Below are 16,313 nucleotides of genomic sequence, written 5' to 3'. Positions count from 1 at the left end.
CTATGCTCGCTGCTTGGTGGTCCTATTCTTCATTGTGCTGCTAATGTGAGACCAGCACCTTACAGGGCTTTATAGTGTTGGCAGGGACTGAGGTCCAGTGAACCCATTCTGTGATGGGGAGCTCCACCGGCCTTTACTGCTGCATCTGTGCCGGGGGCTTCATTAGGAAGCCTGTCATCCCATCGCTTCCAAACCAAACGAAACAAAACAAAGAATAGCAGACCAACCTATGGTGACCTCAAAGTTGATGGGCTTGTCCCCAATCTTTCTATCGATCATGGATGCTTCCAGGAAGGCTCCGAAGAGGAAGAACTCCTCCATTTTCCCAGTGCAATTCTGCAGGAGGAAACCAGGTCATTAGCACAGCGGCCTGAGATCAGTTTATCTGGTTTATAGATTATCAAGTCCCTCCAGCTAGGACTGGTGGGACGTCTCTGAATTAGCAATGTGTGTTGGTGCCCAGGTAGGCTCTGTTTGGGGGATCCCCTCACATTGGTTTTCTAAGGGGCTCAGTGCAAGGGAAAGAGAGCAATGGTATGCACCTGGATACTGAAAGCTAATGTCCCACACAAGGCCATTAAATTAATCTGAATTAATTTTTAAAGCCAACAAATTCAACCCCTGTAGGGAGATTTTCCTTGGGAATGTAGACGGCCTTAATTCAGTTTCACTTCATTTACTGTGGAAGGGAGTTAAGTGACATTGACTGCAGGTCACGCTCGTTCTGAATGCTGGCGTTCACACAGGGGTTGCATCCGGTTCAACTAACTCGCTTCAAAAATTCACCTCGTTAACTTTCCTGAATGCGCCCAAATGGCTGCTCGCCCACAGAACGAGAAGAACACACCCTGGCTAATGAGGTCTGTAGAGACGTAGCTCCACGTCTGTCTACATGATGGAGCCTCCGCCTCTACAGCGCCGTCAGCAGATGTGCAATACTCACGTCTGCGACCGGCGTGGCCTGCTCCACTTGCACCTCGGTGGAGCTGTTGATCTCGGGGTTGCTCGTGTCCAGGATCTCGATGGCCAGGCTGATGAGCAGCCGGGCGCGGAAGGAGACGCCCTCTCCCAGCCCTTCATTCAGGTCCTGGTGCTCATCCATCAGCGTGTAGTTGCGGGTGGAGCCGTACATGTTCACCCAGGCTGGGCCAAAGGTGGGCAGGAAGCCTGTGGCGTGACCACAGAGACAGCCCACATGATGAACAAGGCAAGGGATGTTTGCATGTCGGCACGAGCAGGGATAGGGTCTTGCTTGAACACGGGTAGGACACATAGGCTTTTGGATCTGGTCACTCAGCTCCCAAACCCTGAGTCAGCCCGGGTTTTAGATTATATCCCTGGTTCCTGCTTTCCCTCGGTGGGCTAACTACTAGGCAAGGCTGCCTATGACCCAGTCCATTACAGGCTGCACTGGAGATGCTCTGAAGGGCCCAGGTTTTGGAAGGGGGTTTGCTGAGCACTTTCTGGGATGAATTCAGGCCCCAGGACTGGTCAGGATAGGCGAGATGCCATGAAGAAGGTGGCGTTACACCCCTCCCCCCCCCGCTGACCCGTCCCTCATTATCACCTTTGTCCCCCTCGTTGGAGATCTTCCGCAGGTCAATGAAGTGTGTCCCAATGGCTACGTCGTTGACCTTGTCTGAGTCCCGGATCTGGATCTTGATCCTCTTGCACAGCGGGGGGAACATCTCCGTGAAAACGATCTGCTCGTGCCACTGGGGCTCGTAGCTGCTCTTCTGCACTGACGTCTTCCCCTGCCCGGTGGGAGGAAGAAGGAGACTGAGGGACTCAAAGTGGATGAGGCATCTGGTTCCCATCACTCCTGGCTCCCTCCCTTGCTGGGGACCAATGGCACTTGCACTGGTTCGGGGACTGTCCCTTCCCAGCAGATGCAATGGGACCTCCAGGCTATTGCAAAGCACTTGGAAGCACTCATACAGCCAAGGCAGGAGAACGTGGTGTATGACACAAGGTGGGCCACAATTTGAACCTTCACCCCTGAAAACCCCCAAGCAGCCCTGACATGGTAGCTCCCATGAGCCATGACCAGCTACCTCCCACCCCCAATTCGGTGACCAACTGACTTACCCGTTGCCCTGCAAAGAGCACTTGGACATAGGGATCCACCAGGTCCTTGTTCTCCCCAATGAGAGCCTTCTTCACGTTGGCCATGATGCTGGTGTTCATACGCGGGAGCCCCTCTGCACGGTAGATCTTGACGTAGAAGCGAGCCCACTGTCTCTCTGGGGGGACGCCATCGGGGAGGAGCAGGTTCCTGCAATGTGGACATAGATATCCTGGGCTGAAGTCACTGGGGCCCAAGAGGATGGGATGGGTAGCCACTACATGGCTGAGAAATGGCCTTGAAGGTGGAGACTTCAAAGGGGACGAAGCACTGAAGAAGGGTGTGAAGAGATGATCCTACCTAGGGCCACACACTTGGCTGGCCTCATCCCTACTCCCAGCCCACCTTCCCCATTACAGAAGGAAGCCAGCCATTTCCTGGGGGTGGATATTCTTGCTTCCCTGGATTCAGAGGTCATCTATGTTGGAAAGCACGTGACAAAGAGCTTGGATCATCTGGATAGAGATGCAAGGAGAGGAGCAATCCAAATGGCCTCCTCTCTGCTGGCCTCCACCCTCAGATCTGCCCAGGAGCAATGCACTTTAACCAGACAATGATGGGAACTTCATTGCAGTGCTCTGCGGGGAGATGGGATAACTCGCTTGGTACCACCTAGGACAGAGACACATGTCGCTGGATCCAAAGTAACTGGTGGTCTCGTGAGTCATACCAATGCATCTGCGATGAGTTGAAACAGGTACAGAATAAGGCTTTGAAGAGTTTGTTCTGGATAGTCTGCAATGTCCCTTCTAGCCTGATTGGGGCCAGTGTAACCAGGCAAAGGGCCCTGATTCAGCATTAAAGCCCATGGGATCCAATGGGTTGAGGACTCAGTTTTAAACCACATGGACCTCTCTCTCTGGTATTTGGCATCGATACCAAGAAGGCAGGCTCTACAATAACATCTCCAGAGGCTGAGGGACCTCTCTACTCATAGGATCATAAGAAAATAGGGATTGGATGGGACCTCACAAGGTCTCCTAGTCCAGCCTCTTGCTCAAGGCAGTATCAACCCTAATAAACCATCCAGCCAAGTGTCTGTCCAAACTTCTCTTGGCGACTTCCAAGGATGGAGATGCCACTGCTTCTCCCAACCACACCTGTTCCCAACCATGCTCACAGTCAGAAAGTCTCTCCTCATCTCCAACCTCAATCTCCCCTGCTGCAGCTTGAGGCCATTGCTCCCACTCCTGTCCCCTATGGCCACAGAGAAAAGCCCATCTTCATCCTCTCTGTAATCATCCTTCATCCCCAGTCCCAGCAGGACAGAGGCAGTGGCAAGCATGGGGGATCAGTCTCCTGGGCTCAATCTGTCATTAGCTTCCTGCCAAAGCAACTGGGCTAGTAGATGCTCAGCCAGTGGACTGAGGTCTTGTTTGCACTGCAAGGCTGTGGCCGCCACAGCTGTGCCAACAGAGCTGCGTGGGCAAAGCCCTTAGTGGAGACGTGATTATGGCAACAGAAGGGCTTCGTCTGCCAACTATGCCCCTCCCAGGATAACTGAATCTCCTTGGATGGGAGCCGTCTTCCTATTGGCATCGCAGCGTCTGAGAAGAGAGTCTCATCGGTACAGATAAATTGTCTTGGAGGTGGGATCTTTTCTCACCCCCTCTCTGGACATCCTGCTGCAATACTGGACTATGTTAGTAGGAGCGATGCCAGCAGATCGAGGCAGTGATTCTTCCCTCTATTCAGCACTGGGGAGGCCACATCTGGAGTCCGGTGTCCAGCTGTGGGCCCCCACTACAGAAAGGATGTGGACAAGTCGGAGAGAGTCCAGTGGAGAGTAATGAAAAGGGTTGTGGGGCTGGGGGACAGGACTGGTGAGGAGAGGCTGAGGGAAATGGGATGATTTAGTCTGGAAAAGAGAAGACTGAGGGGGGATTTGATAGCAGCCTTCAGCTACATGAAGCGGGGTTTGAAAGAGGATGGAGCTGGACTCAGTGGGGGCAGATGGCAGGACAAGGAGCAATGGGCTCAAGCTGCAGCAAGGGAAGTTGAGGTTGGATATTAGGAAAAACTTTCTCATGGGGAGGGTAGTAAAAGACTGGAACAGGCTCCTTAGAGAAGTTGTGGACTCTCCATCCTGGAGGTTTTGAAGACCTGGGTAGACAAAGCCTTGTCTGGGATGTAGTTGGGGCTGGTCCTGCTTGGAGCAGCGGCTTGGTATAGATGTGACCTCCCAAGGTCCCTCCAACCCTCATTTTCTATGATTCTACATATTAAGGAAAGGTAAGAGGTGCAAAAGGTGCAAGATAGGTAAGAGGTGACGGCACATTGGAGTCAATTCTTATACACAAGCACGAATCAAGGCTTCAGGGATCCGTGGTTCGGGCTGCGGAAGTGCTAATGCTGGGAACGTGCAAGGTGCTGGGCCTCAGACACATTAACCCAGAAGATGTGGTAACAACAGCAAGAAGTTTGGTGCGTCAACCACTTGGCTCCAATCTGCCTCGAAAAACCCACTGAGCATGGACTAAGGGTAACCCAAGAAAGTAGGAAGAGGTTCAGCTGCTGCGGGAGGAACGAGACAGGCGCGGAGGTTCGGGGCTAGATTTCATCGGTGTCTGGAAGGCAGAAGAAGAGGATGTAATGAGAAATGTAAGGGGCTCTTTGCTAGCTGGTCTGGCAGCACAGGACTGCGGGAATTGCAAGTATTTTGATCAAACACTTGTGACCTCATAAGCACGGTCATTAATAACCGCAGTGACGATGCCATCTACTAGGCGCTTGGTAATGGCGATAGCATTTTTGAAGGCTCGTTGCACGTCACTGTCTGACTGCTCCTGGGCTTGGGATTGCATCAATTAATTGCAGCTGAATCCCTGACGTGGCCAATCAAATCCCAGCCCCGCAGCTGGCACAGCAGTGCCTGCCACACTGCATGGCATTGGCATGCCCGTGGCCTGGGCTTCATTTCATAGTTTCATAGTTGGTCGGGTTGGAAGGGACCTGAGCAGATCATCAAGTCCGACCCCTGCCGTTTCCCCAGGAAGATATGGGAGGGTAAAAGATGTGAGCAGTGCCTGGAGGTGACTGCTTCCTTCCCCCCGTGCATGCCATGCACAGAGCCCCACGGGAAAGCGGGAGGACCCTGGAGAAACCAGCCGGGCAGATTCTCACCCCTCGATATCGTCCTCGTCGGTCTCGTTGGCTTTGTGCGGCGTCTTGATGGTGTCCCCTTTCCCCACCACCGCGATGTCGCACTTCAGGTAGCCTTTCAGCCCAGCCGTGAGGTCCTCGGGGTCGGACAGGATGGCCCATTTGTGGTAGAACTGGTGCTCTGAAAGTCAGGTGGGAAGCAAAGCCAGGCAAGGATTCGAGAGCCGTCTACCCTGGGTTTTACTCCGTGGTCCGAGCGGACGCATGACGCTTTCCCCTGACAACTGCCCTGGTGGCAGGAGAGCTGTCCTGCACTGAACGTGTGACTACCCCAGGACTTAACGATCGCGCTTACTCGATTCTAAGACGACCCCCCATTTATCGTGGGAGGAGGAAGCCCCTGGTCTTAGAATTGAGTACAAGTGTGGGAGGGAGCAGGCAGCTGCTAGGGCTCGGGCTTTAGCCCCTACCTGGATTTCCAGCTGCCCATACCTTTGCCACCACCTCTGCATCCTACCCTCTCCCCCTTGCAGCCTCTTCCCCCCTCCCAAGCAGCCTCTGCTCCTCCATCTGCCCCTTTCTCTGCCCCCTTCCCTTTCTCCATCCACACTGCAGCCTGGGGCACCGGGCATGGCCCCAGCTGGGCCCTATAGCAAGGCGGCTATGTGGGGCTGAGCTGGGGCTGTGCTCAGTGCCCCAGGCTAAACCAGGGACAGCGTCTGCTGCAACGGAGCAAGGGCAAGGTTGGCAGGGAAGCAGGGAGCAGAGGTGGGGAGAGGGAGTGGGAAGCAGTGGTGGGGAGGGGAGGCCGTGGGGAGAAGGGGAGGCTGGGAGGTGGGAAGGCACAGGAGGGGGAGCAGAGACAGAAGGGGAAGGTGGGTGCTGAGGCTACAAGGGGGACCAGGCAAGGGGCAGAGGTGGCAGGGGGTCAGGCACAAGCAGGGGGCAAGCTGCTTGACCCCCTGCTCCCCCACTGCCTGCTCCCATACAGTAATGTGGAGGGGGGATGAATTAAAGATGACCCTCCAACAATTAGATTCTGTACGTGGAAAATTGTAACACATTTATAGGTTTTCCATAGAAAATCATAGAAAATGAGGGCTGGAAGGGAGCTCAGGAGGTCATATCTCGTCCAACCCCTGCTCCAAGCAGGACCAGCCCCAACTGCATCATCGCAGCCAAGGCTTCGTCCACCCGGGGCTTCAAAACCACCAAGGATGGAGATCCCAGCACCTCTCTAGCAATGTTCCCTCCAAGGAGCAGCAGTCCGTGAGCGTGCCGCCTCGGTCCGGTGTGGGACACTTACCAAAGGGGGCTGGAGCTGGGGGCCAGGGGCTGAAGCTAGGGACCGGTGGCTGGAGGCTGGAGCCGGGGGCCAGGGGCTGGAGTTGGCAGCCAGAGGCTGGAGCTGGGAGCCGGGGGCTGGAGCCGGGGGGCTGGTGGCTGGAGGCTGGGGCCGGGGGACCAGAGGCCAGGGGCTGGAGCTGGGAGCCAGGGGCCAGGGGCCAGGGGATGAAGCCAGGGGCCTATGGCTGGAGGCTGGGGCCAGGGGCTGGGAGCCGGGGGCCAGAGGCTGGGAGCTGGGGGCCGGTGGCTGGGGCCGGGGGCCGGTGGCTGGAACTGGGGGCCAGGGGCTAGGGCCAGGGGCCAGTGGCTGGAAGGCAGGGTCTGGCGCAGGCTCCTCTGGCTCCGGGGAAGTGCTCCGCTCCCCCACATCAGGGCTGGGGAGTGGAGCACTTCCCCAGAGCCGGCGGACCCTGCGCCAGCCTCCATCCCTGCCTTGCCTCTCCTCGGAGAGGAGCCACTGCCTGCCCCAGTGAAGCTCCGCCAGCTCCAGGACACTGCAGGACATGCCCCATGCCAGGGAGCAGAGCAGTGTCCCGGAGCTGGGGCAGGCAGCGGCACCTCCCCAAGGTGAGGCAAGGCAGGGCTGGAGGCTGGCGCGGGGGCTGGCGCGGGCTCCGCTGGCTCTGGGGAAGCGCTCCACTCCCCAGCTCTGATGCGGGGGAGCACAGCACTTCCCCGGAGCTGGCGGAGCCGTCCAGCCTCTCCTGGTGCGCAGCCTTGGAAAGGCTGTGCACGGTCACACTTTTAGTTGTGCGCGGCCGTGCACGTGTGCACCTTAGAGGGAACCTTGCTCTCTTGGTACCCCGATCCACTGCTTCAGCACCCTCCTGGTGAGAAAGTTTTTCCTAATATCCAACCTCAACTTCCCTTGCTGCAGCTTGAGCCCATTGCTCCTTGTCCTGCCATCTGCCCCCACTGAGACCAGCCCAGCTCCATCCTCTCTGCAGCCCCCCTGCAGGGAGGTGAAGGCTGCTATTCAATCCTCCTCGGTATTCTCTTCTGCAGCCTCAATCAGCCCATTTCCCTCAGCCTCTCCTCACCAGTCATGTCCCCCAGCCCACAACCATTTTCACTGCCCTCCACTGGACTCTCTCCAATGTGTCCGCATCCTTTCTGTAGTGGGGGGCCCAGAACTGAACACACGACATGTCTAAAATGTAATTACTTGGAGGTCATCTTAAATTCAGGGTCATCTTAGATCCAGGTAATACGGTAAGTAGTGCAGCAGATGCATGAGGAATACCCCAGGCTAACTTATACCAGTACATAGCTACTCCTTTCATTCTCAGAGGTAACTCTGCCTGGATTGGAGGAGTACGACCCTGTCGTGCATCCACACCACTTGTACCACAGGATAGATCAGCTTACCCTGTAGCAAGCATGTGGTTTGTCTTCACTTTCCACCCTTCCTGGCTTGTAAGCCACAGGAATAGTCAGTGGGAGCTAAGGACCTCCAAGACCCACACCTCTAGGGGAAGGGCACCGTAGCAGACAGAGACAGACGTGCCTACATCTAAGCGCAGATCTCCCCACCCACCAGCTACCTACCAGGCTGTGTGTAAACCATCCCCACGTCCATTTTGAAGGAGCCCACCAAGGTCCCGCTGCGCAGGAGGTTCTTAGAGTGGATCACCTTGAAACCAAAAGAGGCAGGAGACAATCAGCATGTTCAGTGAAATGGAGACTATCTGATGGATCAGGGCAGCGCACAAGGGATCCGGACTCCGGGTCTGGTAGGTCATGCACGAGATGAGTTTGTGGGGGCTCAAGGCTTTGTGGGGCATGTCTCCAAACCATGCAACTCGGTGCGTTTGACAGTCTCTGCCAAGGATGCTGGAGCTCAGCCCTTGAGGCCCCTTAGCAAAGCTGGGCTGGGGCATGGAGGGCGCATCTACACATGACACTTTAATGTGCATTAGCCTAAATTGATGTGCATGAAGGGCATATGTCTACACGTGCGCACCCTTAATGCACATTAAAAATGGTGAATTTAGGCTATTAGTGCCTACATATGATACCTGCAAATGCAAGTATCAAATTTAGGTGCGAACAGTTAAAGCACATTAATGCACATGTAGACACATTAAAGCGCATTAACACTGCATGTGTGGACTGACTTGGGATAACTTTAATCCACACATGCTTCAGGACTAGGGATGGTCATCTGCAGGGGTCGGGAAGGATTCCACCCTCCCCACAAATGTTGGCCAGATATGGTAGCATTTTTCGTGCTTGTGCCACCTCGGGTTTTTTGCTTCTCTCAGAGATTGGCCAGATCTGGTGATGGAAAAGTGGGGGAAGCAGACTTCTGTGGTCATGGAGTGAGTCCATTTTAGACACTTGGCTTATAAGTCTTGCTTATAAACTCTGGGGCAAAATGATGGGCTTGGAAGGAATTCATCTCCGGGTCAGACCAGACTGACTTTGACTTTGGGGTGGGGGGGATGTCTTCTTTTGCACTGTGGTATGTGGCCACTTGCTAGGATCAGCCTCGCCTCTTCAATTCCCTGCCAGGGGAGAAGTCATGGGTACCTGGGTCTTCTGTGTGCCTCAGAGCAGGAAACCCAAGGCAGCAGGCTCAGCACTGGGGCTTGTGGGGGAAGTCCATGGCTTGGACGGTACAAATGGAGTCTGGGGCCCTTACACTCTAGGAAAGGATGGGATGGAGGAAAAGAGGCTGGGAGAAGGGCGGTGAGATGGGAGCTGCCATGGCTCTAGGTTGGAGCGAGGATTGCCGAGGTGCGGCCAGGCCTGGAACGACGGAGGGCATCAGCAGAGCCAAGAGTGTGGGAGAAGTTGGGGGTTTGGGCAGGTCAAGGGTGCATTGGCAGAATTAGGGCAGAAAGGAGCCACTCCAGGTCAGGACTGCCGCACGTGGGCACAGCTCCTGGCCCAAGAAGCCCCCATGGCACCTTCCCCCGGCAGGAGGAACAGCCTCTTCCCCTTAGCACCCGGCGGGGATGAAGAAGGGATCACGCACGCGCTTACCGACAACTTGATGATCTTATCAAACATGACGTCCGGGGGCACGTGGAAATCGAAGACAAAGTACTGGCAAAGGAAAAGGAGAGGTAAGCGCGGGGGGAAAATGCCGGCACCTTTCAGACAGATGTGGGGGGGCGGGGGGTCCAAGCCCTGGTAACAAACAGCAGCCCCGGGGACCTGGATCCAAGGGATGTCGCCATGAGGATGGCACAGGCCCTTGGCAGAGGGGCCTTAAAAATGTACAGTGCTGGTGTCAATGGCACCAAAAGGCCAGTCTATCTGCTCTGAAGGTCTGGGGAAGGGGCGCAGGGCTTCTCAGTCTGGGCAGCAATGGAGCAAACACGTTCCTCCACATTTGCAAAAAGCTTCTCCTGCCTTCCTGCTGCTTGACTCTTCTTCTGAGCCGTACGGGTTCGAGAAGCCGGGAAGGAACATAATGCCCAAATCAGACCAACTAAAGAAATGACTATGCCGTGCCTGGCTTCTTCGGATCAGACCTGGGGAACTAGGTCGTGCATTCGAAAGCTGGTCTAGCTTTATGCATTACAAGAGACCACTTTAAAGATCCTTGCCTCTCTAGACCATCACAGTTAAAACATCACTCTTACATGACCACAACTAAGATAGACAGGCCGGCTCAGAACCAGACCCATACCCCCATGGGGCAGCTGGGGTCTGGTTGGGAGCTCCATGCTGTATATCCTCCTCATCCCAGGGTGAGGGCTTGGTATGAGACTCCAGGTCAGGCCTCGCCCTGCGAATGGAGAAAGGCGCCAGCCAGAGGCATTTTTGTCAGTCCTCGCACACTCAGAAGAGCCAGCATCCTCCTGGCACCGGGGCAAGTTCTACCTCATGGGCTGCCCATGCAGCTGGTCCAGCCAGACATCGGGGGCAAGGCGAGTGGGGGATTTCACCTCAACTCCCTGAAACGCACAGCTTGGAAAGGACAAGTGCTCAGTCGGATCCTATGACCCCAGCTGACTTCCTGCCCCTGGGGCGCGGGGCGGGACTCGATGATCCTCCGAGGTCCCTTCCAGCCCTAACGTCTATGAAATCTATGAAATCTATGAGTGTCCTCACTCGATCTAGTCTCTTGGAAGGATCCTGGATAAGGCTTATCTCGGCGAAGCACATGAGGAAGGGGCCAGCTCACCTCGTTGTAGTAGGGGCAGTTGGTGGACTCCTTCATGGAGGTGTACTTCTTCTCATCTCCCACCTCCACGCACACCACAGGGTCCATGTTCAGCCCCACCAGCTGCCGTGCCTCGATGACCGTGATGCTCACCTGCGGGAGGAAAGGCACAGGCCCCCCCGGTCAGACTCGGTTTGACCCTCACACCTTCCTTTGGCCTCATTTGCTGAGGCACGTCCAATGCTGGAGTGACCCCCGCAGAAGAGCCACAGAAAACCCCTCCCACCCTAGTGCTAATGGGCCCAAGCCCTGACCTGAGGTACATGTATATGTGCATGTGCATGTGTAGTGGAAGGTGGGGATGAAAACACTGGAAACCCCCACTTCATTCAGCCGCCGGTGCATCCCCCCATGTCTCACCCAGAACCATGGCTGCAAAGTTAAACCAGCTTAGCTAACCCAGGGTCACGTTGCATACACATGGTCTCCCCTGTGGTGGGTCAGTAAGGGGCGCTCCTGAGCTGAGCTGCCCGCCTCACTGCACCTGGCCAAAAACCAAGCTCCGAGTGCCTCGCCTGGGATGCCTCACATCTGGCCACCCCCCTTCCTGGGGTACCGCTGCCACCACCCAGACTCAGGTCTTTGTCTGGGCCCTGTATACACAGGTCCTGTAGACCTTGGGATCTTGGAGTGCTTCTATAGGTCTGAAGCACTCACCTGCAGCCTCCTGTGCAGGGGGAAAGTAAAAAGCTGAGCCCACCTTGAGGGGTCCCTTCCCTCTTGAGCACCCACAGCGAGGTGTGCTAAAGCAGACAGATTTATTGAACCAAGAGGGCTGGAGGTGGGGGTTGGGAAGGAATACCAACAGCGAAATATAGAAGGAAAACCAGCCTTGAGCACATCTAGGTGGCTTGTCAGCCTTTTGAAACGCAGCTAGAGTACATTAAACTGAGCTTCCTGTTAGGTTTCTGGTATGTTGCTCACTTCTGCATCCTGAGTACGAGAGAGTGCAGCAGAGGCCCACGCTTCTGTGTATGTGTTTAAAAAATGTCCGACCCCCTTTTCTTCCTGAAGAGACCCTCTTAAATAGCCCTCCTAGCCTCACCAGCTGGACCCAGTCAGGGGCAGGTGTTATTTGATGGTGGCCAATCAATTTGACAAACATCACAGTTACCTACTGGAGTGACATGGGCTGAAACCTAGTCCCCATGTTGTGTGGTCACGTAGGCAACCAGGTTGACAGACATGTGAAAAGACAAGGCAAGAAAAAGTCAAAAAAAAAAGCAAAAGAGGAGGCTGGGAATGGAGTTGCTTCACACATGCGTGTGTGTATTGGAAGGTGCGGGTGAAAACACTGGAAGCCCACAACCTCGTTCAGCCTATGTTGTGTCCCACCCAGAGCCGCAGCTGTAAAGTTAAACCAGCTTCTCGAACCAGGGGTAACTTTGCATGCACATGGCCTCCACTGGTTCCCACCCACCTCCTGCTGGCCTGCTTCGGCCCTGGCCTATGCCGGCAGGTGTTATCAGTGTCTTCTTTGCTGCTGTGCTCGTAAAGTGTTATTAGTGCTGAAGTCTCAGGACCCATGGTGCTGGCAAAGGGTGCAGCCAGGAGATCCCAGTACTAATCTTGTCTTAAAGAATGACCGTTGGCTTGGGTTGGTGGCAAAAATTTGGCCAGGTGTATTGTCTACAAGCACGGCCCTAACCGGTTTTGACCTAACTAGGACATCACACCAGGAGTTAAGACATTTGTACTTGTGACAAGGTAACTGGCACGATACCAGAGAGGCTCCTTTAGGCCACTACAAAGTTCTCCTGATTTCCATTTCTCACCATCTGCCCCTACTGAGAACAGCCCAGCTCCATCCTCTCTGCAATCCCCTGCAGGGAGGTGAAGGCTGCTATTCAATCCCCCTCGGTCTTCTCTTCTGCAGACTCAATCAGCCCATTTCCCTCAGCCTCTCCTCACCAGTCCTGTCCCCCAGCCCCACAACCATTTCCATTGCCCTCCACTGGACTCTCTCCAATTTGTCTACAAATTCCCTGGTCCCTTCAGGCACATCTTGTGTGTTTTCTTGACAGCTGGCTGGCTGTGTTCATGCCCATTCCTTCAGCTCAGGTGAGGAAAGGTGTTTGGCGGTTCTGCTTAGCCAACGTGCGATTTAGTTGGAAGCATAAAGAAGGTGTCCTCAGGATGTTCATCTTGCCCCTTCCCCCTGACCCCCAGGCCATTCCCACCCCCTGGGTCTGGGGCCTAGGGGAGACAGGAAAAAGGGGAAAGAGCAGCACCACTCACTTGGTAATCCATTGGCCGGCCAGCACTTGGCTCCATCTTGATGTCAGGCTTTGACCTTTGCAGTGGGAGAGAGGGGGGAGAAAAAGAAGCCACTCATCGTATGAAAATACAGAAATGAGCTGCTGCAAGTGTGCTGACTTAGATGAGACGCCGTAGTTTCTAGCACACAACGCACATACCTTTCACCCCCATAATAAGCCGCCACCTCAGAACTGGGGTGGGTGTTTTAAGCAAGGGACATAATTTTCTGCCTGGGGTGGAAGCACCCGGTGTTGAATCCTGCTTCACAATGCAGCAGCTGTGGCATTACTATTGAAGCAACTGAGGGAGTTAATTGATTTAATGTCTCATTGTTCTTCACTCACGTGTTAACAATCAGCTCTCCTTTTTTTAATGCTTGCAGTGCTCCACTAATCAAGTTCACTTTTCTTAGGGTAATTTTGCTGTCTGCTAGCTGCTCCTGGTCTCTCTCCTCCAATGGCACAGCCCTGAAGACTCTTTAGCTCTTTCCAGAATCCTAGAGCCTACCATGGAGGCTAGGCTTCAGCAGCAGCTAGGGTTTCTGCTTTAGTTAAGCAGCAAAGGCAGGGTGAGCGAGCTGAAGATTAGGCCCCAATCGTCCTGTATATAGCCATAATGCTGGACAATTCTTTTTTTCTACATTCTGACTTTCAAAAACAAGCTAAATCTCCCATCAGCTAAATCTCCCTCACCTTTTGTTCGAAACATTAGTGGTAACAGCGGTGACCGACGCCAGAGAGATGGTGTCTGGGTCCAGGCCTCCTCCAAGCCGCATGGCTTTCCGGTCCAGGTCTTCTGTCTCCAGGACGGCTGGTTCATCTGTTGGGTGGACACAGACAAAACAAGGGCCTTCATTTTTCTTACGTATCTAGTGGTTGAGCAGTGACTGGCCGTGATGAGAAAGCCAGGTGGTAACTCCCACCGAGCCCACCCCATAACTTAAAGGCCAAGTGAGGCCAAGGAAAGGCAGCAGTTTTGATACAAGTAAGGAATGTTTCAGTGAAAATAAAGAGCAAGCCATTTGGGGGTTCAACTGAAAAAAAGAACCACTCCCAAAACAAGCAAAAAACAAAAACTGAACACGGGACCTGGGGCATTTGAAGTGCCGTGGTAGGGGCTGTAACAGCAACCAGGAGAACAGTGAAGGACCCCACGTCTCAGGCTATAGGGCACAGAGTCAGGAAGTCTTCGATTCAATCCCAGGGTAGTGAGAGCCCTGGGGAGCGGTGCAGTCTCCATCCCTGGAGGCTCCCAGCAGAGACTGGGCAGCATCCGTCTGGGCTGGGGTAGGCATAGCTCAGGCTGCATCTGGGCAGGCTCTGGGCATTGCTCACCTTGGCGGTGAGATATAAGGATTTATAGACCGGGAGTGCTCGACCTCCAGTTCCAGCCCATGAGACCACATCCTCAAGCCCCTGGGTTGAAGGTTTGGTGTGTTATTACAGCTCCCTTCCTGCCATATTTATGAGCACTGCTGTTACAGACCCTAATACGATCCCATTTGACATAAAGAGCAACAGGGCCTGACTGGACCATGGATGTGTCCTGTAAAAAACAAGACGAGATACCAAACCAAATGCACAGTTCATCTGTTTCGATGGAGGCGGGGCACCAGATTTACCCAAAATCAGGAGCTCTGACTTGGGGGAGCATCTCATGCGTAGGTATGCCTGTGCAGCCACTTGCTGACTGTAAGCTCCTCCAACAGAGCGAAGCTTGCCCTGTGGTTTTTGGTCCTTGCAGGAGGGTTTGTTCAGCAACCTCTGAACACCCAGGTGCTGAAACCCAGAGGATATCCCAAGGTCATCGCACTGGCTGTGTACAGCGTAGCGTGCATGTGCCGTGGCAGGGGCTTGCTAAAACTCAACCGGCAGCGCCCCAGCCCACCTGAGATTCTCCACGCCACGGCAGGGTCGGAGCACGGGACGTACCTTGCTTCCGGTGATCCTCTTTCGGTGGGCGCATCTTGCCCAGTTTCATCGCCGAAAATACTCCTTTCCCGGCTCTGCAGCGGGGGAGAAGGGAGAGCTCGTTGCAAGCGCTGTGGTGATGTCTGGGCCTTTCTGGACAGCGCAGCACTGTAGGAACACCCCAAACACCCCAAATCCCAAAGGGCAACAACTCCCTGAGCTTAGTGATGCATTGGGGTAGCGTGGCTAGGACACGCCAAAGTGTAGTGGCCAAAAGCACGTCCAGCCACCTCTGCCAGCGGCCCGTTGAGAGCTGGGCTAACCAGCTTGAGGTTGGGAGGGATGTTCTCCAGGAAGAGGAGCCATCACGACGCTTCGACATCACTTCAACCATGTTATCAAGGCTAGACTATAGTTATTGAGGTGACCCTTAAGTTGTGTCTGACCTCTGGGCCGGCTTCTGCCATGGGGGCCAAGTCATCCAGAATAATTTTGAGCTCTCAAACTTGACCTGCCACCTGTCAATATGCAACAGCATCAAATGGTCTTGCTCCACCGACTTCACCAGCCACTGTCAATAGGACTATAGGAAAATGTATAGCAATACAGGACCTGACTCCTGAACTCAAAAGTGCCTTGGTTACTTTTGATGGGACATACCCACACCACATTGTCATGTCCTTGTTCTCTGGTGGGATGAAGGCATCTTCCGATGTCTGATTTGTGAATTGCAAATTCACCTGCCACTAGCATTCATTTAAATTGGCTGACATTTCTGACAGCAGAAAACATTTGCGAGGACACTCGCTCTGATTTATAGCAGCCTACATATTCTGAGCAACTTTCACATGTCGTTTAAAAACACAGCAGACAGCCAAGCCAAAACCAGCCCAAAGCGGATGTGAAACACAGCCGGCTGGAATTTGAGATATTTTCGGTAAGTGATATTCCTAGAAAACACATTGTGCTACGTAAGCCATTGTAATAATAACCTTAGACTTAAAACAATTTTATACCAGCTCTGAAACTGGTCCCAGTTGGAGCAAATAATAATACGCTGGTTGGATATAACAGGAGCTTGACATACTGACTTCTAGGCTGAACAGAAACTGGAACAATGGGTTCATATAACACATTCATAAACTATAGTTATTTAATATATTGACACAGCTTTGGGTCCTTAAACTGGATCCATGTCATATTCTCCACCGAACGATTGAACACGTGATTCCCAGAGTTTTCTTCGCTGTTTCTTTGAGCTGTGCTCTCTGTTATATCAAGAAGTATGTGAAAAATGGCTGGCAAATGTTTCGAGGGTCATAAAGTCTATTGGCAAAAAGGCCACTGAACCTGGGAAATTTAGTACATTGTGGGTGTGCCTACACGTATATTT

The 16,313-nt window shown here is 53.9% G+C and overlaps 1 protein-coding gene across 1 annotated transcript in view; it reads right to left on the bottom strand.

Annotated features, from left to right (window-relative positions):
• The window catches only part of OTOF (otoferlin), a 154,598-nt gene that overhangs the window by 38,677 nt on the left and 99,608 nt on the right, over positions 1–16,313 (bottom strand). Inside the window, exons 6-16 of the mRNA XM_059728060.1 lie at positions 14,942–15,015; positions 13,703–13,829; positions 12,990–13,044; positions 10,713–10,844; positions 9,563–9,625; positions 8,123–8,207; positions 5,249–5,408; positions 2,089–2,275; positions 1,568–1,754; positions 944–1,167; positions 228–336 (exon numbers count right to left, since the gene is read on the bottom strand). Coding sequence (XP_059584043.1) covers positions 228–336; positions 944–1,167; positions 1,568–1,754; positions 2,089–2,275; positions 5,249–5,408; positions 8,123–8,207; positions 9,563–9,625; positions 10,713–10,844; positions 12,990–13,044; positions 13,703–13,829; positions 14,942–15,015 — 1,403 coding nt within the window. The remainder of the gene's footprint in view (positions 1–227; positions 337–943; positions 1,168–1,567; positions 1,755–2,088; positions 2,276–5,248; positions 5,409–8,122; positions 8,208–9,562; positions 9,626–10,712; positions 10,845–12,989; positions 13,045–13,702; positions 13,830–14,941; positions 15,016–16,313) is intronic.

This window comes from Alligator mississippiensis, chromosome 1, assembly GCF_030867095.1.
Source record: "Alligator mississippiensis isolate rAllMis1 chromosome 1, rAllMis1, whole genome shotgun sequence".
Taxonomy (NCBI): Eukaryota; Metazoa; Chordata; order Crocodylia; family Alligatoridae; genus Alligator; species Alligator mississippiensis.
Note: the sequence above shows the minus strand (reverse complement) of the source record. Positions and strands in the feature narration are given on the sequence as shown.